General features: G+C 46.9%; 1 protein-coding gene across 2 annotated transcripts in view; it reads left to right on the forward strand.

The window, feature by feature from the left end:
• FRMD4A (FERM domain containing 4A) overlaps nucleotides 1-26,863 on the forward strand; it is a 352,260-nt gene extending 325,397 nt beyond the window's left edge. Inside the window, exons 18-23 of one of the 2 annotated variants that reach the window (XM_015427238.1) lie at nucleotides 2-58; nucleotides 1,669-1,906; nucleotides 4,930-5,094; nucleotides 18,834-19,693; nucleotides 21,308-21,404; nucleotides 22,744-22,813. In XM_015427238.1, the coding sequence (XP_015282724.1) occupies nucleotides 2-58; nucleotides 1,669-1,906; nucleotides 4,930-5,094; nucleotides 18,834-19,693; nucleotides 21,308-21,404; nucleotides 22,744-22,813 (1,487 nt within the window). Of the gene's footprint in view, nucleotide 1; nucleotides 59-1,668; nucleotides 1,907-4,929; nucleotides 5,095-18,833; nucleotides 19,694-21,307; nucleotides 21,405-22,743; nucleotides 22,814-26,175 lie in introns of those variants that run through there. The other variant, XM_015427239.1, reaches the window with a different exon arrangement.
• The last annotated feature ends 416 nt before the right edge of the window (nucleotides 26,864-27,279 follow it).

Below are 27,279 nucleotides of genomic sequence, written 5' to 3' on the forward strand. Positions count from 1 at the left end.
GATGGAAACATTGCCAGTGAGGACAGCTCCCTCTCAGATGCCCTCGTTCTGGAGGATGGTATGTACAAATTGTGGGGAGCACTGCAGAATTCCTGTATACTATGTCTGTCTGCTGAATCTGCAAAAAGGAAGCTAGTGATGTGCCAAAAGAGTAACAGTAAGATCCAGTCAAAGCTGAGTAGTTTTCCACATTGATGGGGGAAGATTTGAATGAGTCCCTAGATCTTAAATATACTTAGCTTTGGCTGAATCATGTCCTAAGTATATAATAATTTGCTTTGGTAAGTGTAATTGGCTTCCCTGGCACTATCTGTGATTTTTTTCCCCGATAGAAAAACACATATATTTCTCTAAGGCCAAATAACTGTTTTTTTTTCTTGCTCCAAAATAAGGAAACACACGGAGACTATAAGAAAAGTCACTTGAGATAACATTTTGTTATGACTTCATAATGTGTTCTTTGATACACATATCAGAACACTATCAGCACTTCTTTAGAGAATACTGTCTTTATAATGTACTAAAGTTTGGGGGGGGGGGTTGGCAGCCTTGGTGCATCTCTTCTTTTTCCATGAGTGTTTCTAAAATAAATATTTTTATTTTTTATTTTATTTGTTAGATTTATATTCCACCCTTCCTGCAAGCAGGAAAAAATACACAAAATATGTTTTTGAAATAATTAATAGATAGTAAGCCTGTTCTCTGGAGATACTTCACTCCAGGCTGTCACCACTAAAAAAAATCAATCTGGCTGTATTTCAAGTTTACAAAAAGTACAGTTATACCCAGGGCTCTACTGGTAGCAGGAGCTCCTTTGCATATTAGGCCACACACCCCTAGTGTAGCCAATCCTCCCAAGAGCTTACAGAGCTCTTCTTACTGGGGTTACTGTAAGCTCTTGGAGGATTGGCTACACTAGGGGGTGTGGCCTAATATGCAAAGGAGTCCCTGCTGCCAGTAGAGCCCTGGTTATACCCTTTGGTCTAGAAGGGTACAATTCTGTTTAGGGTTGTACAGTTAATCATATATGTTCCAACTGAACGATACAATAGCATCCAGAACATTGCTCCCCACATAGTCATGTGTCATTCAGAGTACAAGAACTTGGCCCCAGTCCAAAGATCTTATGCCTGCAAAAGTATAAGCTCTGACAACACCAATGATCAGGTGTTTGTGAAGAAGAAGGGAAAGTTGGATTATACCTCCCTAGATCTTGCAAACAGGTGGGCCGTACAGTCAAAGCCAAGTGTGTCAGACGCCCATTTCTCTTACTTTTTTATTTTAAAATATTATAAACTTCTTTTCTATAAATGTATATAACAAGGAGATTTCAGCAATACACACTTGACTGATCTAGCACAGATCATTTTACAGCCTTGGATACTGGATGCAGGACTTCACAATTACATAAAATTATGAGGGAGGATATGGAGGGTCGGTGCCTTTGATCCTAGGTGACTTGTAACGTTTGTGTATACGTACCCTCATCACGTTAAGTGAAGTCAGCTGAAACTCTCCGTATATCTCCCTAAGGAAGTCAAGTGCAGCTTTTCCCTAATGGCTTTTCAAATGGGCTGCAAAACTTGCTTATGTTTGCTGACCTTCAGAAGGTGGTATGGTGAAAGACTCGTTTGCCCTGACCTCCTTTATTCTCTTCTCTAATTGCAGAAGATTCTCAGGTTACCAGCACAATATCCCCATTACAGTCACCTCACAAAGGGCTCCCTCCACGTCCACCCTTGCATAATAGACCACCCCCTCCTCAGTCACTGGAGGGACTCAGGCAGATGCACTATCACAGGAATGACTACGATAAGTCCCCCATCAAGCCCAAAATGTGGAGTGAGTCATCCTTGGATGAACCCTACGAGAAGGTCAAGAAACGGTCCTCACATAGCCATTCTAGGTGAGTGTGGAGAAGATGACTGTATTCATATGGGCAGCCATCTTTATTGACAAGGGCCCATTAACAAAAAAAATTGTCAGAAAATGTTAACATGTGCATTGAGATACTAGACCAGATGAGGAGGGGAACCATACTTGTAGTCAGGTATTCTCTGGAGTTTCCTCAGCAACCGTTCCAGCCATCAGAGGCCAGCCATAGGTCTTAAAACAATGACCTACAGCTCTGTGAAAATATCAAAGAAAGTAGCAATAATTTCTTTGTCAAATCACTACCTCTCTTCCCCCTCTGCTCTTAAGATGAGTGGTTTCTTTTATTTATTTATTTATTTATTTAATATTGATATTGTGATATACTGCTATATCGATCGGGCAAGCAGTTTCTCTGAATTCCCAGCTTCCATTTAAAACAGTAAGTCTCTAGCATCTTCCCTCACCAAGATATAAGGAAAAAGGCGTATATCTCCACAAGGGATGGGGTCTATATTTATTTATGTATTTATTGGGTTTATCAACCACCCTCCCTGGTGGAACCAGGCTCAGGGTGGTGTACAACACGATCGTATAAGATATCAAGTAAAACAGATTAAAACCAATACAACAATAAAAACATAGCAATCTAATAAAAGATGGTGCTAAAACCCCAGCAGCACCGCTATCTCATGGGGAAAGGGCAGGGATGTGGGAGTGCCAGGAAGGGACCATCGCTGTCCTCAACAGAACGCATGGCAGAACATCTCTGCCTTGCATGCCCTATGGAACTGTAGCATATCCCGCATGGTGCAGATTTTGTTCGGCAGAGAGTTCCACCGGATTGGAGCCAGGGCAGAGAACACCCTGGCTCTAGTCGAGGATAGCCAGACATCTCTCAGGCTGGGGACCACCAATAAGTTCTGATCTGTCAAGCGTAACACTCTTCTGGAGGTATACCAGGAGAGGCGGTCCTGAAGGTACATAGGTCCCTGACCATTGAGGGCCTTAAAGGTCAACACCAAGACCTTGAATCTGATCCGGTATGCCACCGGGAGTCAATGCAGCTCACGCAGCGCTGGATAGATATGTGCTGTGTATGGCGTCCCAGTAAGGACCCGTGCTGCTGCATTCTGTACCAGTTGGAGTTTCCAGGTGAGCCTCAAGGGTCGGTCCACGTACAGTAAATTACAGTAATCCAGTCTGGAGGTGACCGTTGCATGGATTACAGTGGCTAGATCAGGGCGAGACAGGTAGGGGGCCAATTGCCTAACCTGGTGCAGTTGAAAAAACGCCAGTCTGGCAACATTAGTGACCTGGGCCTCCATTGTTAAGGAGGCATCCAGGATCCCACCCAGACTCCTGGCAGTGGGTGCTGGTCTCAAGGGCACACCATCGAGAGCCGGGAGCTGGCAGTCAAAACCAGAATCTTCTCACCCCGTCTCTGTTTCAGCCATCCCACCACAGCCTCTAACCCCTCTGCCAGATTTTGAGGGGTGGTATCTGGCCAGCCGCCCATCAGCAGATAAAGCTGGGTATCATCAGCATATTGATGACATCCCAGCCCAAACCTCTGCACCAGCTGGACCAGGGGGCACATATAGATGACAGATACTTAACTTAAAAAAAAGATACTTTTTTAAAAAATGAAAGCTGGGAATTTGGAGAATCTGCTTGACCTACCATTATGGCCAGAGTCCAGTCTACCTGAGGGACCGCCTTTCCCCACTACGGCCGGGGGCCCAAAATCTGTTGGTCATCCCGGGGCCCAAGGACACCAAACTGACTGCGACCAGGGCCAGGGCTTTTTCGGTGGCGGCTCCTACCTGGTGGAATGAGTTCCCGGGGGAGATCCGGGCCCTGTGGGACCTTATGCAGTTCCACAGGGCCTGCAAGACAGAGCTCTTCCACCAGGCTTTTGAGTAGGAGCCGCCGCCCCACTATTCCACCACCATCGTGGTGCCTTAAAGGATGCACTGACGAGGCCCTGAGGAAGAACCTGGACAATGTAAGGAAGATCCAATAAGCCGTTTCCACTGGGCATAAATATCATGGGAGTACCACCTGGAACTGTGTTGATTCCATCTTGGACGTATGAGATCAGCAATTGATTGAGCACCGTTGTTTTAAGTGTAGGATGTTTTTATGATGTTTTATATGTTTTTAATTATGGCATGGTGAATCACCTTGCCCTTGTTAGCCACCCTGAGCCCACTGGGGAGGGCGGGATACAAATGTGGAAAATAAATAAATAAATTACAGCAGTGTATCAATATATCAGTATTTTAGTGCATTTTTGCAGCGACAATATCAGTTCAGTTCAGTTGACCTTTATTGACATAAAATACCTTAAAAAGAATTACTTAAGAAAGCCGCAATATCAATAAATCAATATAAACAACAGTTACAGGTAAGTGCAACCTTAGTCCCACTGAGCCACAGCCTCTCCAATTGCATCTTTCTGCTCTCCACCATTTTCTTACAACAATTACGTGACATAGTTTAGGCTGAGAGTGCCTAAGCCATCCCTTCTAGCAGTTTTCTGATAAAAATGTTAAGCTACATCCATACGGGGTGCAAAACTCTGTGCAATCAAGGAATAAGATTGATTAGAACTTGGGTCAGGGTCATTTGAGCTGTGGCTTTAAGCTTCTCTCCGAGACCTTACTTTGTAGGCCATGAACAGAAAATGCAAAAAAAAATTCTGAAATGTGCTTTTACAGTGTAGCCGATATGGCTTTGAGGACATTTGAGGAGGCCTCCATGGGACATACATGGCTTGCCACACACTTTGATAAAGAGCAGTCTGGTGCACGGCAAGCACCAGTGAGGGAAGAATGAAGCATCAGTAAAAGAATTAAAATCAAAATCAAAGCCCCCAAGATAATAACATTTTGAGAACTGTCACCTGGTATGCCAGTTGCCTGGCCTCCTGAAGACTATGTCTGCAAAGTGCTTGGAGCGCTGTGTCAAACACAGTTAGTGTATACATCAGAGGTCATGGGTTCCTCTGTATAGTTGGTTCTCCTGAAGCACTACATTCCCTTCTGTTTGCAGCAGTCACAAGCGGTTTCCCAGCACTGGGAGCTGTGCAGAGGGTGGAGGAAGCAACTCTCTACAAAACAGCCCCATTAGAAATCTTCCCCATTGGAACTCCCAGTCAAGCATGCCATCAACACCAGATCTACGGGTACGCAGTCCACATTATGTGCTTTCCACTAGGTAAGTTCTTCCATTCCATGATTTCATCAGTTTGTCTTTTTCTTTTGAATTTGGAGTCTGGAATTCCTGCAGTCATGGCACCGCATGCATCACTGTCATATGCAATTGGCAGTTTGCATTGGCAATTGTGCTGCAAATCCTTAATTTTATAGTATTTAATTCCTTCATAAATGGGCCATCTGAGAAGAGCTCAGGTTTTTAATTGGGAAAGGGGGAAGGAGGAGGATGGACGGGCCAGAGCAGGGTTGCCAGGTCTGGGTTTGGAACTTTTTGGAGATTTGGGGGTAGAGCCTAGAGAGGGTGGAGTTTGGGGAGCGGGGTACAATGCCATAGAGCAGGCATGTCCAACTTCGAACAGGTAGTGATCTATTTTTTCCAGCCAAAAGTGCCAGTGATCTACCACCATGAAAATAAAGTTTCAAATTAGTTTCAAATTAGATTTTAACCCACTAAAGTTGGGTTCCACTGCCCCCCCCATTTATAATGCACCTTATTTATTTTTTTATGTTTTTGCTTATTTTGCTTACCAGTAAATGACAGATTTACTGCTAAGCAAAATAAGCAAAAACAAAACAGAGAGACGAAGATCCAGAAAGAACTGCAAACATCTTTTATTTTTTACTGAGTTATAACTTTCTTTAACTGTGGGGCTGGTGATCTACCTCTGACCCCTCCGCGATCTACTGGTAGATCGCGATCTACCTGTTGGACATACCTGCCATAGAGTACACCCTCCGAAGCTGCCATTTTCTCCAGGGGAACTGACCTCCGTAGTCTGGAGGTGAACTGTAGTTCCAGGAGATCTACAAGCCCCACCTGCAGGTTGGCAAATCTAGGCCAGGTACCTAAATAGGGTAGCATCCTTCACACCTAGCTTACACCTAGCTCTGAACTTGTTCTGGAATGTGGATTTTTTAAAAAAGTATTTTCACTTCCTGCTCGCACACTTTTCCACTTTATATAGAATTTTCTAGGGTTGCCAGGTCCCCCGGGAGGGGGAGGGGACGGGGGTTGCCAGCTCAATAGGCCCCTTACCCACTGGCCCGGATCCGGCCACCAGGGAGAACCCCACCCCCAAAGTGCTGGGATCATAGCGATGTGCCCGGCGTGATGATGTCACCTGGAGGTGACATCATCGCATCAGGCACATTGCGAGGGGGGTGCTCTATAATTCAAGGGAAACCTCTATGGTTTTCTCTCAAATGATTGTGGTCCCGCCCCCAACATGCCCAGTGTGATGACATCACTTCCAGGTGACATCATCTTGGCGCTTGCATGAAGAAGTCCCGGAGAGGGGCCAGGACTCCCCTGCCACAGCTAAAGGTAGGACCTGGCAACCCTAGAATTTTCTCATCTTTCCTGAGTGGGGACATAAACAGGGTCTTACCTCATTGGGAGCTAGCTCATGCCTGTGGTATATCTATTGTATATATGTAATGGAACAGTCTGCTCCCCCCCCCCCCGATATCTGTGTAGTTTAGTTTGGTCCTGTTGGGTGGAGCTCTTGTTTCAGTTTCCAGTTTCGTATGTTAGCTGTAGTTGTTGGTTTTGGGAGCTGTCCGCTTGCAAATAAATGGTTGATGGTTTGAGCCAGCTTGTCTCTGCTGAATAAACCTGAGAACCGGTGCCTGAGTGAGTACACTAACCTGGGAACCCACAGCCAAAGGGGGACAATACAATTCCCCCTGCAAACTGAAACGAATGCTTTGTTTTGGATAAGAGAAGGAAGCACAGAGCACAAGCCCCTTCCCTTCCTCACCCCCACTCCCATTTTTGCCCCATTCACAGTTACTGTTAATCTGACCTTGTAGAGTCACCATTATGGGCCATTTGCGATGCTTACCTCAGATTTTTCCATTCTTCTCAAAAAGTTGCCCAGCTTGTGACTGTGAATGGCATTATTACCATACATTACTTAATCATGCCTAGACTTCACTGTACTTCATCTGATCTCCTTCCTGTGTTAATGCAAGACAAAATTATTCTTAAAATATAATGGATCCACAATATGGTTTAAATCAAAACTTTCTGCTGAGGAAAGAGGCTGCTTGCGTTAGGAATCCAGTGCTAATTTTCTACACATGTTGGGGGGAGAGATGCTCAGAGAGATCTGGGTTTTGGATCATTGTTAACTTGATTTATTTCCTGGACTGCTGAAGGGACAGCTGTATGATGCTCTCCACCCCTTCAACACAAAGACTGTAGGCGGGGGAAAGTGGTCACCTTGTCAGATTTGGTACCCTAGAGCAGGAGTGGCCAAACTTGCTTATCATTAACAGCCCCGTAGAAGACACATCAGATGTTTGAGAGCCACATGCCGTGAACAAATATTATGTTTTTATTGGGAAAATATGCAAATTTGCCTTTTATTACCATTAAATGAGACTGCCAAAAATAAAAACAAAAGGGGTAAAAATAGATATTGATAACAATATTTATTTGCCCAATGCTATTTGTAAAGGGGGGGGGCTTTGAGAACACATTTAAAATTAAAGTTGCTTTCCTTCCCTGCTCCCCCCTGCCTCAAGCCTACCCAGGAAGGGGAACACTGGCTGGGGAAGGGAAGGCCGATTGGGGAGGCGAGGCATGCCTCCCCTACGCTTCCCCAGCTGCCCTGCTGGGAGCCACGCAATATGTGTGAAAGAGCCGCAATATGTGTGAAAGAGCCGCAATATGTGTGAAAGAGCCGCGTGTGGCTCCCGAGCCGCGGCTTGGCCACCCTTGCCCTAGAGTCTTCATGGTTTATCAAAAGATGGCATTTGCAATAACATAAATAGAAACCATTTCCCAGCCACATGCCCGATCGTGATCCCCGCTGTTGTAATGGAAGGGATATAGTGTTAGAACAGGGAGAGGCTGAGGGTCAAACTGGATTTGACAGTGTCCACAGGCCTGACCCATGGACACTGCTGCCATTTTAAAGTGAGCTGCGGTGGCTCAAGTGGTTAAGACGCCGAACTGCAGGCTGTGGAAGGTCGGTAGTTCAGCAGTTCAAGACCCGAGCTGCCACATGACAGAGTGAGCTCCCGTCTCTAGTTCCAGCTCCTGCCAACCTAGCAGTTCGAAAGCAAGAAATTGCAAGTAGATAAATAGGTACAGCTTTGGTGGGAAGGTGCGCCTTGGTGTTTAGTCCGTGCGCCTTGGTGTTTAGTCATGCCGGCCACATGACCACAGAAACGTCTTTGGACAGCGCTGGCTCTTCGGCTTTGAAACGGAGATGAGCACCGCCTTCCCCCCCCCCCCCCGCTATACTGTCATCATGGGGGGTGGAAGAGGCCCTGGAATGAAACATCAGAACATCTGAATGAATGCTGAAACCGCTGAAGGACTATGGGGAACTCTGGACTGGTCCGTCATCTTTGAGGGTTCTTGGTAAAGAAGATCAATGAGCACTTTAAATTTAATTTTTATTGGGATTGGCTTTTAAACTGTACATGTGTTTTAAACTATATGATATATGTTTTTATTGTTGCAAGATTTCTTGCCTTGTTAGCCGCCCTGAGCCCTACGGGGGAGGGCGGGGTATAAATCTGATTAATAAATAAATAAATAAACCCTAGAGTCGGATTTGACTGGCTTTCGAGCAAGGGAACCTTTACCTTTACCTTAAAATGCAGCAAGGCAGCATGGTTGGCTTGAAGTGCTCTTGTGTGTCTCCGCATGCCTTTCCAAGGGCCCTCACTGCATTTTTTAATTTCTTTAAAATGGTGGTGTCACATCTAGTTTGGCTCTGTAAACAAGGGGTCCTCGTGTATTTTGAGCGGCACTTCCTGTTCCAGATTGCATATGGTCATTTGGGAGGCATGTAGGACATTACTCTACAGAGATATAGATAGGTGACCCCTGCTATAGCTACATCATGGCCCATAGAGAACACCCTGGAAAATACAGCAGTGACTTACTCTGGCCCTTTCCCCTCCCTCCCTTTCTATTGTCTAAATAGCAGTTTTTAGACATTCAGTCAATGATTACACAAACTGTGATGTGGAATTAAGTGAATCTGTGTCCTTTTCATTTGTGCAACCTCTGATAAGCAAACTGACCTGAACACAAAGATGGTTGTGTGTGTGTGTATGAACTGGATAGTCTCCTTCAGTGGGGAAAGGCATCCAAACTGGTTAGGTCACGCCTCCACTCGCTCCAGGCAGGGCTATGCAAATTGTTGTATGTCTTCCTTGGACCCAGTGAGGGCGCCCTTCCAGTTTGAATAGCCCTGTCGCTCCAGGAAGAAGCTATAGCCAGGCTCTCACCTTAGGCTACTACAAAGATTAAAGGAAACAAAAGACTGAAAACAAAGACACAACTTATCTCTCTCTGCAGGAGAAGTCCCAGGATGGATAATCCAGCCCACACAAAGGTCCAAGGCTCTGGACCTATGAGGGAAAGGGACAAAAAGACAGATAAGGCCTCCCCACCTGAGGCAGCAGGCAAAGGGGAAGGACTACAGGCAGCCGCGCCAGCTTCTACTGAGGCAGTCAAAGGAGTGGGGGCCTCTGAGATCATTGAGCTAGGCGCGGTGATGGGAGCAAGCGCAGCAAAAGCAGCTGCTCCAACAGCACGGGGGCAAGAGCAGCAGGCAGCTGCAGCCCATCCAACTTCAGGAGCAAGGGAGCATCTCCGCAGCGAGGATTCAGCCGCAGCTGGAACTGGCTCTGGTGCGCTTGCAGGCCCTCAAGATCTTCAAAGGGGTGAGTGGAGAGGCTATAATCCCCAGGAAAACCCCTTCTCTGGGCTCAATTTTGGGCAAGGCTATGGGCAAGGAAAGTTTTCAATGACGCCCACTCCCCACCCAACGCTTCTGGTGGCCATTTCAAGTACTGCAGCCACCCCCAGCATGCAGAACATGGCAGCCCCGCACTTTTCCCCCCCCGCGCCTTTCAGACAGCCTCCTCCTGATTGGGCTCTTCATGGCTGGAATCCATAGCTGCCATACTACCAACATCCTTTCTTAGCCCCACCTCAACATCAGATAGGGAGGGCTCAGAGCATACCAGAGAGAGAGAGATGTGAGCCCATACTCTTCTTCAGGAGGGAGGGTCAAAGCAGTGGAGGGGACGTGGCAGATATAAGAGCTTTGCTGCAGCACATCCCTCTTCAGACATCTCTTCATCCTCTGGTGAGATGGACCATGTCCCTGATAACAGAAAAAAGCACAGATTAACATCTCACAGGCCACCCAGTGCCAGACCCAGGGAAGACAGGGAGGAATCACTATTCAGATTGCCCCCTGCAAAGAAGCCAAGAACAGTGTTAAGAGATCGTCGTGTCTTGCAGGAGTCAGGTGAAGACCATGAGGACACTTTGCCTGTTGTTTCTACAGTGGCAAAAGGGTCTGACAAGGAAGAAGGAGAATGGTCTAGGGAGGAGCCAGGCAAGGCAGACAATTCCCATCAGACTATTTCAAGCTGATCATTTCCCAAAGACTGCTCAAGAAAGTAATCACTGCCTTGAATTGCTCTCTGAAAAAAACTGGAAGTTTCCTCTACTGCAGATTCAGAGGAATTGGATGAGAGAGGTTTTAAAAAGCCCCTTTCCCAAATCATTCAAGAATGTATTACAGACTGAATGGGACGTTCCAGGTTTTGGGTCCACATTACAATCAGTTGCCAAAAAGTTCTACATTCTACCAGAGGAGACTGTGCAGGATTTAAAGGTCCCCTTAATGGACGCACCAGTGGCTGCTTTGCATTCAGGAACTATTCTGTCCAAAGATGGGGATAATGTCCTTAAGGACTCTGTAGATAAAAATGAATCTTTATTAAAGAAATCTCATGAGGCCACTTCTCTTGCCATCAGGTCATCAGCAGTACTTTCAAACTTTGCAAGGGCTAGTGTTATATGGGCAGACAACCTTATTCGACAAGGGGATCCAGATCCTCTAACACTGAAGAGAACACTATTGAAGATACAGAGGGCAGGCCAATTTATTGCAGACGCTTCACAGGACAGTATGCAGTATGCTGCTTGAGCCAAAGCAGCTAATGTAGTGATAAGGCGGATTAAGCAATGGAATGTGGACTCTGACAAAATCCAATCTGGCAACTGAGAAATTTTCAGAGAGACTTCTCTTTGGGAAAGGGGCTCTAGAAAAGGTTCTGGTGGAGACAAAAGAGAAGAAGAAGAAGGCCATGCCATCCTCAACACAACTCAAGGATAGAGAGTATAGGAAGAAGAACCTGCAGCCCTTTCAATCCTTTCGGCCCTCCAATAGAGGCAGGGATCACAAAGACTCCAGAGGAGGATGTCACTTTGGGTACCAAGCCAGAGGACATCACCGTTAGTTTCCCTACCAAAGGCAAAAGGACACAAACATTCAAGGAAAAAAGCAGTCCGCAAGACGCCAGGATAGGGAGGTGGCTGTCAGGTTTCTTCCAGCAGTGGCAGCGAACTACTTTAGACAACTGAGTCCTATCAGTAGTAGAAAACAGGTACAGAATACAGTTCAAGAAAATGCCCCCTCACTGTTTCATTTCATCGCCAGTCCCTGTGGATCTCAGAAAGGCACTACACCTTCAGGAGGCTATACAACACCTAGTAGAAATTGGAGCCATAGAGACTGTGCCCCTACACCAGCGTTTCCGAGGAGTGTACTCAACAGTATTTCTAGTACCAAAGAAAACAGGGGACTGGAGAGCTATATTGACCCTGAAAGACCTCAATATATGGATCAATCAACGAAAATTTCGTATGGAGTCCCACATTCCATTTTACAAACTATACATCAAGGGGACTATCTGACTTCCTTGGATCTCAAGGAGACATACCTGCATATACCAATTCACCCGACATCCAGATGTTTTCTAAAGTTTGCCTTCAAGGGCCAACATTTTCAATACAAGGCACTACCCTTTGGCCTGTCATCTTCTCCTCGGGTCTTCACCAAGGTTCTAATTACCGTAATAGCAGCACTCAGACAGAAGCGGATACATGTTTATCCCTATTTAGACGATATTCTGATCAGAGCTCAAACCTACAGTCAGAGCATGAAGGACACCCAGGAAGTGGTACAAACCTTACTGAGTCATGGCTTCCTGATAAACATTCCGAAGAGCAAGCTGTCTCCATCACAAAAATTGGTACATCTAGGCGCACAAATAGACACCAGAAAAGCAATGGTGTACTTACCAGCAGAAAGGATAGCAAAAGTCAAAAAGCTAACTCAAGATATTCTCAAGCATCGTCAATCAGAGTTGATGAAACTGGCTCAATTATTGGGATTATTCATTGCGACCATAGAGATGGTACCATGGGCCAGACTATATGCCAGGACCCTACAATGGATATTGTTGCCGTATCAGAGACTAATCAGAGAGAGAAAACATAAACTGATTCAAGTTCAGACAAGACTGAGGAGGTCTCTTCAGTGGTGGACACACACACCAGGAATCTCAAACAAGGAGTTCCCCTGTGTCAGCCTCCCCAAGTGATAGTGACAATGGATGCCAGTCTCAGGGGCTGGGGAGCCCACTGTCTAGGCAAGATGGTTCAAGGGAAATGGTCCCTGGAAGAGGCCAAACACAGCATAAACTTGCTGGAACTCAGGACGGTAAAACTAGCCCTCAGGTCCTTCCAAGATATACTGCAAAACAAGGTGGTCCTGGTACACACAGACAACATCACGACCAAGGCACACATAAACCGGCAGGGGGGCACAAAAGCTCTGTGTCTTCATCAGGAGTCAATGCAAATACTCAACTGGGCAGAGAGACACGTGCAAGGTATCAGAGCACAACATCTCGTTAAATCTTCAGGCAGACTGGCTAAGCAGGCAAGACATCGACCAAGCAGAATGGTTGTTGAGCAACTAAGTCTTCTGGGAGATAACAAGGAGATTTGGAGTACCAATACTCGACCTGTTTGCAACACAGAAGAACAGGAAGGTACACCGGTTCCTGTCACGCTTCCACGAGAGGGAAGCGGAGGGAGTGGATGCCTTGCAACTCCCCTGGCCAAGGGGTCTGCTGTATGCCTTCCCTCCAACATCAATCCTCAGCAGGGTACTGCAGAAAATCAGGAGGGAGAGGGTGGACATTATTCTAGTAGCTCCGTACTGGCCGAGGAGACCTTGGTTTTCCAAACTGATACAACTGACAGTCAGGGAAGCCTGGAGACTACCGGAAAGGGAAGATCTCCTGACTCAGGGTCTGATACTTCATCCAGATCCCAGGTGGTTCACATTGATGGCATGGAGACTGAGAGGAAGGACTCAATGTTAACTGGTCTATCAAAAGATATAACTGACATTCTGTTTCAGGCCGTGCGTCCAGCCACCAGGCACATTTACAATTATACTTGGAGGGCCTTTTGTAAATGGGTGGTTGGTCAAGGGGTAGATTCTTTTAAACCTACTAGACAAGATGTGATCAGGTTTATTCACTCAGGGTGGAAAAAGGGTCTGCGACCAAATACCCTGAGGAGACGGGTTGCTGCCATCGCGGCAGTTCTTAGTAACAGAGGTTTGGGTTAGGGTTATGTTTTGCCTCTGACAAATATGTAAAAAGATGCCTTAAAGGCACAACACGGTTAGCACCTCCGGTGCGACATAGATTTCCTTCTTGGAGCTTATCCAAGGTATTGCAGGCACTTACAAAGCCTCCATTTGAACCTCTGAACCAGGTAAACCTGAAGCACCTGTCCTGGAAGGTAGTTTTCCTCCTAGCCATCGCATCAGCCAGAAGAGTATCAGAGATTGGTGCCTTGTCTGTGAGAAAAGAGTTGTGTGTGTTTCAGATGGACACTGTAGTCTTGAGAACTGATCCGTTTTTCATTCCAAAGGTAAATTCAGTTTTTCACGTGAATCAGCAAAGTGTTTTGCGGTCTTTTTGCCCAGAGCCGGTTCATAGAAAAGAAACAATGTGGCATAAATTAGATGTAAGGAGAGCTCTCCGCATCTATGTAAACAGCATGGCATCTTTTAGACAATCAGACTCTGTTTGTTTCACATGGGTCTCAGAATCTGGGAAGGAAGGTATCAAAATCTACCATAGCCTTCTGGATCAGGAGTTGTATTTGTGAGGCATATGAAGTAAGGGGTCTTGGGGTCGCCGCTGGAATAACAGGGCAGCTGCGGCTTCAGCAGCCTTTGACACGAGGGCTCGTATCGAGGAAATATGTAGGGCAGCCACTTAGTCTTCCTTCAAGACATTTGTTAGCTCATTATAGGATAGACCAATCTTCGGCGGAGGCTGCTTTTGGAAGGAGGGTTCTGCAGAAGGTGTTAAGTGCATAACTGCAGATTACATACCCATCCAGTATAGCTTGGTTATATAACCAGTTTGGATGCCTTCCCCCACTGAAGGAGAATGAAACATTGTACTTACCTAAAGGTTTCTTCTCTTCAGTGGGGCGAAGGCATCCATTTTTCCCCTCCCAATATGTCTGATCTTAAACAATGTAAAGAGAGACTTATCTGGTGATAATGTTTTTTGAACAGTTAAAGTTTTATTTCTGTTACTGTTGTACAAAATTAATATATCTCCTATATAATAATCCTGTTTTGGGGTGGCAAGATTCCATGCTCTCCCTCAGCCATTGGCCCATCAGCCGCCACTCAAGTACTCGTGTGCCATTGGCCGGGTGCTGTGTCTGCTCCTCTTCCCCACCCACTCCCCCTTCAGCCACTGTGCCCTGTCAGAATTACTGGCAAATGGCTTTCTCTCTTGACGAAGACACTTTTCCTGTGTGGGACTGACTCTCCCCTCAGTGGTTGTTGGTAGGTGTCATGAAATGGCAGTTACCTGTGTTTGTAAGATGGCTGTGGTTCTTTGTTTAAAATGTTCCCCTATAAGGTTTAATTGAGCTGTAGTTCCAGAGAGGGGCCTGCAGGGGTATCACTCACTGGGTTGAATGGGGCTTTTTCATCTGCTGGCCTACAGTTCCCAGCTGCCCCAAGGCCAAAAAGTGCAGGAAAACAGGGACTGTCCCAAGGCAGTCTTCGTCCCTGGGAGCCAGCAGAAATTCAGCCACTCCACAGTTGGCTGGACTGGGGAATGAATGGATGTTTCCCTGCTTTCTTGGGCAAGAGAAAGAGGCTGAAGTACAGGTGAGCCCACAACCTCCAGAGGTAGAGACTATTGTGTGAAGCGAAAGAGGACTGTGTTTAAATTCTGGTGGTTCATAACTGTGTTGTGCTCTGACCACATAGTCTCCCCTGCTCTTCACAATACCAAAGGGAGGGGGAAGCCTAGGGAAGCAAGGATAGGACAGACCCTTGGGTTGCCAACTTTCCATGGATCCCCCAAAGATTGGGGATTCCATCTCCAAATAGAGAGGTTTGGCCAGAGGGGTTTCACTGTCCCTCTAAAAAGGCAGTGACGATTCTGTGAGTGGTGGCAGCAAATTTAAGGAGTGAGATACACCCACGGGACAAGGGTGGGAGGTAAACTGGAGCCCATTTCACCATGGTAGGCGACCAAGCTTGGTTCAGACAAAGGAAACCCTTTGCAGGCCTTTGTGAGGAACTCATTGGGGCCAGTCCTGATGAGGGTTGCCAGCTCCAGGTAGGGAGATTCCTGGAGATTTTCTGGTAGAGTCTATAGAAGCCAGGGTTTGGGGAGGGGAGAGGCCTCAGCTGAACAGGATGCCATACAGCCCACCTTCCAAAGCAGTTATTTTCTCCGGGGGGGGAGATCTGTTGTCTGGAGTTCAGTTGTGATACCTGGTGATCTGCAGGCTCCACCTGGAGGTTGGCTGCCCTGGCCGTAGCAGTCAGTGCTTCAGAGCAGGGTCTGCTAGATCCAGGTTCTTGCTGTAGAAGCTTAGTGGGGAGAGGAGAATGATGTAAGCTGCTTTGGTCCCCATTGCAGAGAAAGACTACTTTTCCTCCTGGGAAACCATTGTTGCCAATCTCCAGGTGCGGGCTGGAGATCACTCAGAATTACAACTGCTGTCCAGATGGCAGAGATCAGTTCCCTTGGAGAAAACGGTGGACTCTGTGGCAGTCAGGGCTTCAGAGCACGAAGAGGCTGCAGGTGTGTGTGGGGGGGAAATGGAAAGCTGAAGAGATAGGGGAAAATAAAAGTAAATTGATTATTGGCTGGGAAGGAAATAGGGTTGCCAACTCCAGGTTGGGAAAATCATGGAGGTTTGAGGGGGGATAGGACCTCAGACAGGTACAATGCCATAGACTCCATCCTCCCAACCAGCCATTCCCTTCTGGGGAACTGCTGTTGCCAATCTCAGGAGAGGGGTGGAAATCATTCAGAATTACAACTGATCTCAAGGAGGGAGGGGGGAGGATAGGCAGATAATGGCAGGTTAGTGCTTGGCTGGGAAGGAGATAGGGTTGCCAACTCCAGGTTGGGAAAATCATGGAGGTTTGAGGGGGGATAGGACCTCAGACAGGTACAATGCCATAGACTCCATCCTCCAAACCAGCCATTTCTTCCTGGGTAACAATTGTTTCCAATCTCCATGTGAAGGCTGGAGATCACTGAAAATTACAACTGCTCTTCAGGTAGCAGAGATCAGTTCCTCTGGAGAAAATGGTGAACTGTGTCATTATACCCTGCTGAGGTTGCCACAGCACATTGATGCTGATTGCCCAAGGCCTTGGCACTCTCCCAGAGCCTCTTTCTAGAGCTCGTTATATTTATTTCCACAACGGGCCTTATTCTTAGTATGTATGCATGTGTATACACACACACACACCAGAGGTTTGGCATAGACTTATATCAATAAAGAGGTTGGTGTGATTTAAACAACTTATGCCGTTGAGTAAGTTCTAGGACCTTATTGGGCTAGGCTAGGCTAGGCTATGTCTGGAAGGGTGCCCTCACTGGGTCCAAGGAAGACATTTTAAAAAATTGCATAGCCCTGCCTGGAGCAAGTGGATGCGTGACCTAACCAGTTTGGATGCCTTTGCCCCACTGAAGAGAAGAAACCTTCAGGTAAGTACCATGTTTCGTTTCCTTGGTTCTTATTGTCATGTTCTCACTCTAATGCCTATGACTTATTTAAGGCAGTATAAGTGAAAAGATAATCATTTTCCAGTATCTAAGTGAACAGTTGCTAATATTATTTAGTTAGTCCTTCCATAATAGCATCTTTTTTGAGAATGTTTAGAATTATACAATAAGGAAAGATCCAGGGCTGTTAATCTTCAGTTTCTGGGATCATGTTGTTAGCTTCAGGGAGCTCTTTACCACTTGTGCATTTCAAGTTCAGGCTCCCAGTGTTACAGCTGCCACATTAAGCCAGTGGTCAGGCAGGACTTCCCCTTAATGCTTCCTACATGGGGCTCAGTGCGGCTGCCAACGCCACTGGGCCCAGTGGACCAGGCTGGAGCAGTTCCTTCTGGGATAAGTGGGCTCCCAGGCTGTGCAGCCGATGCCACTGAGGCCTGCGACGTTTCCCTGGCTGTTCCGCTGATGCCACTGAATCCAGTGTGGCTCCTCAGTGCAGATGGTGTCCACGTATGCCTGTTAGAATACAAGATGATCTACTGGGTCCCTTTGAAGGCTGTAAGCCCATCATTCTCTTGTATCAATCCATGCGATCTGCAAGCTGCAAAAATCTGTTTCCCTATGGACAGGACTGTGTTGCTTTGACAGCATATTGTAATGGTTGGAGAGTCAAACTAGGACTGGGGAGACAGAGGATCAAATACCCACTATGCCATGGAAGCTTGCCAGGTGATCTTGGGTCAGTCACTCACACACTGTCAGCCTAACCTACCTCACAGGATTGATATGAGGGTAACATGGAGAAAGAAAGAATGTTATAGGAGCTTTGGTTCCCTATTGGGGGGGGGGACCGAGGGGACAGAATTTGAGGGGGCCCTGAAGCCAACATTATTATGCATTTTTAAAACATTCTAATGCAATTCTGATTACAGCCACACTTGGGGCGCAGGGAAGGCAGAGAACAATAAAAGTCACTCAGTCTGCTGGCAGGGCCTTTTAGCAAAGTTTACTAGGAAGCTGAGGGAAACCATTTGCTGATAAGATCCTGCTAAACTCATCAGCTAAGACAGGATTGGAGCAAGACAAGACCAGCCAGGACAAGCTGCAGTCCTTGCCAGTCCTTGCCTAACAAGGTTATGTCCAGCAGTCTATGGTTTGCTTTTTCCTTTAGTTCCATCCAGCTCCTGCACAGCCAGACCTTGCAAAGGGACAGATCTGTTAATGTGTGGTAGCAAAATAAACTTTATTCCTACATTTCTCTAACTCTTTTCCACACTCTTCCTTAATTTTGGTCTCTTCTTTTCATGATCTGCCATTCATCTATTCCCACTTCTAATCCCCCCCCCCCCAGTCACTTATATCATTCTCAAATTTTGAGATTCCTAGTTTTTTATTTTCTGAGGAGTTATGCCTGCCATAAATGGACAGAAAGCTGGACATGCAGATCCTTTTTATTATTATAGATGCATGGTAAGAGCCAGCCCCAGGGATTTGTTTTGTTATGGTATTTGGTTTGGATCAGGGTCATATGGAGGGGGCCTAGAATCTTTGTCTGGGGCCCATGGTGGCTCTTGGCAGTCCTGTGTGGGAGAAAAGTGGGGTATAAAACTGGTTTTATTGCATTAATTTAATGTTTGGTATCAATTGAATCAAAGACTTTGCACTCTTTGGCTTTCTTGATGCCTTTAAAGTTGCAAAAATGTAGCTATCAACTAGCAATGGCAGCTGATGACTTCAGGGCACCCACTTTCCCCGGGGGGCTGTGCACATTAGCAGGTTATAAGACAGCTGTTGGCTTAAGTCTTGTGTTTGTTCCTCTTTTTACTCTGCTTCCAGGTCGGTGGACATCAGCCCTACAAGACTGCATAGCTTAGCACAGCACTTTAGACACAGAAGCTCCAGTTTAGAGTCCCAAGGGAAGCTCCTCGGGTCAGAGAATGAGACGGGGAGCCCTGATTTCTACACCCCAAGGACTCGCAGCAGTAATGGCTCCGACCCCATGGACGACTGCTCCTCCTGCACCAGCCATTCCAGCTCCGAACACTACTACCCAGCTCAGATGAATGCCAACTATTCCACGCTGGCCGAGGACTCCCCTTCGAAAGCCCGTGAGCGGCAGAGGCAGCGGCACAAGTCGGCAGGGAATCTGGTCTCATCTAATTCAGGGAGTATGCCCAACCTGGCTGCACGGAACGGCACCAACCACCACGGAGTCTACCTGCACAGCCAGAGCCAGCCTTCTTCCCAATACCGGATCAAAGAATACCCTTTGTACATTGAAGGGAGCTCCACCCCCGTGGTGGTGCGCAGCCTGGAGAATGACCAGGAGGGACACTACAGCGTCAAAGCACAATTTAAAACCTCCAACTCGTACACAGCAGGGGGGATGTTTAAGGAAAACTGGAATGGGGATGAAATAGACTCAGTAAGACTGACCCCCTCCCGTTCTCAGATCATAAGAACTCCGTCCCTGGGCAGGGAGGGTCACGAGAAAGGGTCAGGGCGGACAGTGGTGTCTGATGAGCTGAGGCTATGGTACCAGCGGTCCACAGCTTCCCACAAAGACCACAGCCGCTTGTCGCACACAAGCTCGACGTCTTCAGACAGCAGCTCCCAGTACAGCACCTCCTCTCAAAGCACCTTTATGGCGCACAGCAGGGTAACAAGGGGGCCTCAGATGTGCAAAGCAACGTCAGGTGAGAGGACACTGGATGGTTCACAGTAAGGGTCCTGGCTGTGGGCTGGGGCAAGGTTGGCAGCCCGCGAGAAATAAATTTGTGACCGAATGAGACTCCTTGGAGGCAAGAGGCTGCCCACTGGACCTCTGGATGATTTTCTGCTCTGTTCCAACTCATCCGGGGAATGGGTAGATCAGCCAGCTGGCTGCCCAAGTTGCAGTTGGAACTTTTGTTCACTTTCCAGTTCTGCGGTACGGGGCTGAGACGACTCTACTTTAGAGACGGCTGTGAGGATTAAAGAAAATAACATGTTCCATGAGTGCTAGCGGCAAAATAATATTGTCCTCAATCCTTCTGCTAATATGGTGTGGCCCTCTCCGAGCAGAGTCTTGCAAAACAGTTGCACTCTTTGTTCATGCTTGAGGGCAGGACAATGCATGCTCATACATTCAGCAAGCATATAATGCCACTCTTCCCCCGTTCATTAAACTGGTCTTTAAATGAGCTTGAGCTTGGCTGAAACTGGCCCCCATCCGGTTATAGTTAAATCTCATGGAACCACAGGAGGCACAAGCAGCATTCCCAGCTCTACGAAAAGCCAGCCCATTCTGTGGGGGCCTAGATGAGCATTTCACTACAGACGAAGGCTCTGCCTCAGTCTTGCCTGCAGAAGGGCTGCTGGCACAGGGCAACAAGTATAATCTCAGAGTGTCTTTTAAAGCCTTTTTTTGCCCTGGCCTGGATAGGTCTTCAGGTCTCGGAAGCTAAGCAGGGTCAACTGTGGCAAGTACTTGGATTGGAGACCTCCTTGGAATACCAACAGTCAGGAGGACAGAGGGGAAACTTTAATCAGCCACCTCTCTGAATAGCCGGGGTCAGACACCAGAGGTCACCAGGACTTCCAGGCTCACTCATGTGCACCCACATATATCAAAACCCCCAAAAAAGAGAGCACATTTTCAATAAAACATTGATTATCCCCTGTGCATACTCCCCCCGCCCAAAAAATTATTCCGCTGCTTGTTCAGGATATTAAGAAAACTTCTTCTAAATGTTTTTTCTTTACTGTGACATGAAGTTGTCAACATACCTATATATGCTCAGTCTAGATCCTGTACAGTGCAATTGAGTTGAATTGAACTTGAAGCTCTGGCTTGTGGCTTAAATATTTGCTAATTTGGCAACTGGGATAACTTCAGGGCACAAAGACACAACCCGTGACCCTACATGGCAAGTGCATTAGGTTATAACTCCTTAGAGAAGAAATCCCATCCGCTCTTGCCCACCCATCCCTTATTGTAGTCATCACATTTAGACTTCAGCATTCTGAATGCATGTTACTCTATTACTCAACATGGTAAATCTAAATCAAAAGACTTAAAGCGTGCTTTTGCAAGGTGAGGTGTGGTCCTTGTAGTGGTAACAGTGAGAAGGAAAGGTGGCCCTGCTGTTAGAATTGGGCACAAGGGAATGCTTGGGGGAGGGGGCAGAAGGAGATAAGGGTTGCTACTGAAATAATTTGTTTGCAGTTGTGATATTCCGTCAAATACTGTGCAGTGTACAGTCACAGCTGCATGCACAGAATCCTCTGCCTTCCACTCGCTCTGACGCCGTGTATCAATTCCTTTCCAGCTGCCTTACCTCACAGTCAGAGGAGTTCCACGCCATCTAGCGAGCTAGCAGCCACGCCCCCAAGCAGCCCACATCACATCCTAGCCTGGCAGACAGGGTGAGTGCCACAGAAGACGGGAGGGAGAAGCAGGGCTTTGCTTTTTCAAGGATTCCCACCGCCTGTTTGTCCTTTCGCCAAGGCTGCAGGGCATCTGCTCTGTCATGGTCACGTGTGCCACTTGAGGTTAACTTATCTTCACTGACTTGTAAGGAAGGGAAAGGAAGGACTAAAAAAAAAAACAACCCTCCAGTTCACACTTCTGTGATCCGGACCTTCCTCCGTGATTTTGTGTGAAAAGCACCACAGTGTGTATGTTTAGAAGGAATTCAGATTCAATCGAAGCACAGCAGAATTCCAAAATGTCTCGTCTTGAAAGGACCGCAACTAAGTGGCACCGAGGCCATTGCCACTATTCCTCAACTTCTGCCAACTGTATTTATGGGTAAACTTGTTTCACGCCTTTCTTCCAAGACGAAGACGTTCCATGGTTCCAAAACAGCCCTGTGGGGATGCAGTTGTGTGCATGTGTATCATCGGCTAGCAGCCTCTTTCCTGTCTTTCAGAACCAAGATGAGTAGGCCAGATTCAGGATGAGTGTGCTCTTTGGATGTGGTTAGTGGCAGGCAGGGAAAATGAAATCCTTGTTCAATTCCCTGCTCAGGGAAGGAAGTGCCCGGATGGGTTTGGCCCTCCCTCTCCCCATCAGAAGGTTCTTGAGGGACAGGAGGGTTATAAGGCCTGCTCCCTTGCCCCTTGGCCAAAGGGCCAGATAGAGCCCCAAGAGATCACTGAGACCAATATTCCACATATCAAAGGGGCACCCAAGGCGGAGGAGCAGCTAAAGACCTGGAATTGGCCCTTCATTCAAACCTTGGCACCACCCCCACCCCCAGTGTTTCTAGACAAACTGCCATGGGTTCAACATCAGCCATCTGTTTTTGTAATGGGGGGGGGGAGAATAAGGACAACAGTCTTGTAAGGATTGTAACAGCTGCTGTCTGCTTCAAGTCATTGAAACATGCTTCATTTATTTGAAATGGCAGCCAGGAAACACCAAGCAGCTACTTGTCAGCCTGGCTGCACTTGGTCACGACTGTCCAAGGCAAAACACTCTTTTGTCACTCACAGCAGAACTTGTGCCGCCTTGCCCAGGAAAGGCCGCATCTTTTGTCCACACAGACCCCCCCCAAGCCCTTCATGCACAATTCCAAGGGCTGAAAAAGTCTGCTTGACTCCCTTCCCTACATCACTAACATCCTTTTGTCTTCCCAAAATGATTCACCAACTTGTTTCAGGCTGGATTAATAAGCTCTTAACCATGATTTGTGTCACAGCTTTTCTTTAACATTTCCTCTTTCCTCTTCCCTTCTGTCTCTTTCTCCTACCCTTTGTTCAGAGATGCAACAGACAGCTCACCCACTATGGATGAGTCTCAATCTCCAACTCAACAAAGTACTGATGAATAGAGGTATAGTGAGGGGATCTTTCATTCTTTAAACTCCAACCCCATCAGCATGCCTTCCTTCTTGCTTTCCCTTGTAAAACACAGGGTGCCGGATGTGGTGTTGCTGCACATTAGAACTGCATGGGGATTCAGAGAGGCTGCTGCAAGGTCTGGATCCAGTTATGGAATCTGACCGTGTGTGTAAGCACAGCAACTTGAGGGTTCACTGATTCTCTCCAGCTGCCAAGGTGTGGCCTCCATAGCTGTGCTGTTCTTTGTCTTTTCCAACTATAAGAGAGCCAGTGTGGTGTAGTGAGTTGGACTAGAGTCCTGGGATACCCAGGTTCAACTCCCCACTCTTGCATGGAAGCTCACTGGGTGACCTTGGGCCAGTCACACACTCACTCTCATCCTAACCTACCTCACAGGGTGATCGTTGTGAGAAAACAGAGGAGGGGAGGATGCTGCCTTTGGCTCCTTTAGGCCCCCATTGAGGGGGACAGTGAATGAGTTTTATAAAGGGGTACAATCAGGCAAAAGTTGGTGGTGAAAGGGAGATCGAGACCTGGAGATCGCTCAGTTGGATAATATATCAAGGTCTGGGGCTACCCCGACAGCTTCAATGGACAAAATCTGGCTTATATTCACATAGTTCTGCTTAATTGGCCAACAGCTCTGGAAAAGAGAATCTCCGCCCACTCCTGCTCTCCCCTACCTCAGTAGACAGGTCCCTTCCAGCTACTACTCACACCATCACACCTTCTGCTTTGCCCTGGAATGCAGATCCAATGGCTTCCCTTACGCTTGTGACCTCTGGTAGTGAAAGGGAAGAAATGCCCTACCTTGGGATCAGCCTTCTAGACTAAAGCAGGGTCTCTTAGCCAGCCTCTGAGAACCAGATAGTGAGTTTCCTTCCAGGCAGAGCCTGATGTTTATGTTCTTTATAAGGCGACACTACTGAAGTTGTACTAGAATGCCCTTTAGAACTGGGAAGAAGGAGGGAGTCTCTGGAATGCCTGATTACCTGCAAAGAATTTTTATCCAGCGTTAACTAGGTGGTTGGCTAATTACAAAATTTTGTTTGTGACTCACAATAAATTCCTGTCTTGCTCTAAATTAGTAAGCCCTATTCATAGCCAACAGCAGCAGTTTAGTTAAAACCAAGTTTTATGCAATTTTCTCATCAATTTTTCTAGAGAGGCATACGCGCTTATTTTCTGGAGGTATGCAACAACTAAATTATTCTGATTAACTGTAGCTGCGGCTCAGCTCAAGAGCTAAGCTCCCAGAAGTCGACTTTCCTTTTGGCTAAAACATTCTCAGGCCCATTCTGACAGACAAGTATAAGGTCTGCAAAGCACTTTGCACGTTGGCTATTTCTCGGTTATTGCTGCCAACAGGCCTGGGGGAAAATGTCCTTTTACAGAGGCTTAATGTGTGGAAATGGTCAGTTGAAGCTTTTCATGGCATGAAGGTAAATTAAAGAGAGAGGAGAATATTCTCCAGGCCTGTTCAGCAAGACTCCTTCGGCCTCACTTGTAGTAGGATGGGCCTGCATGTGCGCACACAGCCTAGGTTTCGGCAGCTGCAGGGGCAGCCTGCACAGAGCTCTTCAGCCTAATAGAACTTCACCGTGTACAAGAAAATGGCCAACCGCCAAGTTAAAAGGCTAGATTCAAGTCCAGGAGCACCTTAGACACCCAACAAGATTTCTGAGCGGGTATAAGCTTTCAGGAGACAAAGTGCTCTTCCCATTGGTCTATAAGGTGCTATCCTCCAGAAACCCCTATGTTAGTTCTAAGCATCACATTGAGTGCCTAGGTTACCTTTTCTTTTCTTACTGGCTTTGCTTTTGGTACCTTTGTCAGCAGCCCAAGACATTTTTGTGAAGTTCTTAGAACACAGGAGCAAGGCCCGTGAGACATGGCAACCCTACAGTTGCTCCTGGGTCAGTCCCATGGACTGGCACGGCAGCCTCAAAAGCCCCGAGACACTTCCATTTGTGGAGTGCTTCCGTGCCACGTTCTACCTCCTTACCGTCCTCTGGACAGTCTCTTCAGAAGAAGCATGCAGTTGTTAGCTTGACACCCCCATCCCCAAGTTTTGAAGCGTGCCGATCTATCAATACACAAGCCAAAACCGGGCTGGGGTTGAACATGTAGCACTCATCCTGAGTGGCCAAAATGCTTGGGCAGAAGAAACACCAAGAAGGGTAGCTTGAAATGTAACCTTCTCTGCCCCATGCCCAGAGCAGGCGTGCATGCCTACATTAGCCCTAACCCCCCCCACACACACACCCATTCTTGCCCCTTGGCAGAGGAACTCCAGTGACTTTCCTGTGGGTTCCACTTCTCTTGGATCCTGCTTAAACGCATATCACTCTTCCCCACCCCACTATAGCCTTCTTCAGTGTTTTGTCCTTCAACCTGTTTGACCTCCAAACAGATGAAAGTCTGGGATTTCTCTCTCTGTTTATATTTGAGGATGCATAAGATTTTTTTTCGTGATATAGAGGGCCACCTCTGATTTCATTTTGAGTCCGCTGAAAGTAGTTCAGGATGCAGTTTTAAGCACATTTAGTAGGGCTTACTTCAAAACATGTTCAAAAACGGTGCAGCTGTATTTGGAGTAATTAGATTCGGACTTCAATCTATATTCAGATTTGGAGTGGATAAATTCAGACAAGCCATTCTGCCTCATTGATTCAGAGTATCACAATTGGGGTGGGGGAGAGTCAAGTGTCTTTAAGGAGGTCTGCTTTGCAGTAAGCTCTGAGGCCCTGCTGCTTTGGGGCACCTCCTGGATAATTAAACGATGACTTGGGTGACACAGTTATCCTTGTACAATGTATACCCTCTCAGTTTTCCCTTTTGAAGATCTGACAGTGCTAGAAGCAAGCAACTGAGGGACTCACACATTTCTCTGAACATCTCAGGACCAAACTAGGCATTACATCCAGCTCATGGATGCCGGGGGGGGGGGGGGATCTGTAGTCACAGCACAGCTGCAAGTTCCGACATACCACAGAGACCTGATTCAGATTGGGACTCTGTGCCAAAAAGGAGGAAGGGCTTCAGCTCCCCACACTGTTTTCCCAGGCCAGAACACCCCTGTGGGGGGCTACAGGTGCCCTGAATACTTGCACTTACAGCTCCCTGATAGGGCAAAACGTCTCACTCAGGGGAAGGATGAAGCCCCCCTCCTCATCCCACAGTCCCCATGTGTATCAGCATTGAGCTCCCACGAGGAACTTGCAGCAGCCACAAGTTAGATGCGACATCTTGTTTGGCCCTCAGGCCCGTTCCATTATAGATGGTGCTCTTGTGCTTCCACTGTCTCTGTTCATTGCATTGGTTTAAATCTCTGTCCCCTCTCATTATATAGGAGCTACAACAATGGCTGTTACCTGGATTCCTCCCTCTATCCAGAACTAGCCGACGTCCAGTGGTATGGACAGGAGAAAGCAAAGCCTGGAACTCTTGTGTGATCCCCTTGACCACAGCTGTTTGAACAACATCAAATGCCATTCTGAAAATCACCTCACTGCCTCTCATTTGCCTTACCCAGATGAACTGGCCCCGACACCAGCTTCAAGTCAAAGCATTTTTTGCAAAATGCATTGGAAGTTCCGTCTAGTCCACATTGCTGCAGACCGCCACGAGCCCCGTAGAGGCTAAGCAGGAGCAATGAGTGGCTCTTCAAGTGGTTGCATTTGTAAGAACCCAGTAGGCAGGCAATTCGAACCTTTCAAGATTATAGATCATGTTGTTCTTTGGCACATAATACTGTTCTGACACGTATGATTTAAACTCTAAAAGTCAAAGTACTACCTAAACATGGAGCAATAGCTATTGTGAAGTAACAGTTGCAAAACAAAACCTGAGGGGGAGCAATGTTATTGTTTTAAAGATGGGACAGAATATTACAACTTGCTCTTAGCTGCCAAAGATTTTAAGAATTGTCTGTTACAAAGTATATTTAAAATTCTGCTTTTCAGAAAAATGACAGCCTTGTTCTGTCTTCTTTGTCTTGGGGCCCTGAAAGCCAACCCAGCCATTTCATGGGGTGGTAGAGATGCCACTCAAAATCTTGGCACAGATCTGTTGGGAAAAGCCACTGGGTAGCCAAGATGCTGCCCAAGGGCATTGCAAGAACAGGAGGAATGAATTGTTTTTAAATATCCCTATAATTAATTGCCAGCTGCCTAGTAACTTGAAGAACCTTGTGATCATTGGTGAAGTAAAATGCCAAAAAGCTTTAGGAATAAAGATATCAGTTTGATTAGAGAAAAGCATCAAGTCAAGGGGTGCCACACCAGGGTCAACGAGACTTGATCTTAACATGCACTGATAGTGTAGCAGAAGGGCTTACTGACTGATTAGGGAAGTGCTTTAAAGGGGAGGGGGGTTGTTGATTTACTTACCAGCAGCCTAGGTCACTTTCCTAAACAACTAAAATGGACCACTAATTTTTTTTTTTTGCATTGAT

Source organism: Gekko japonicus, unplaced genomic scaffold (assembly GCF_001447785.1).
Source record: "Gekko japonicus isolate JY-2015 unplaced genomic scaffold, Gekko_japonicus_V1.1 scaffold1247, whole genome shotgun sequence".
NCBI classification, from domain to species: domain Eukaryota; kingdom Metazoa; phylum Chordata; class Lepidosauria; order Squamata; family Gekkonidae; genus Gekko; species Gekko japonicus.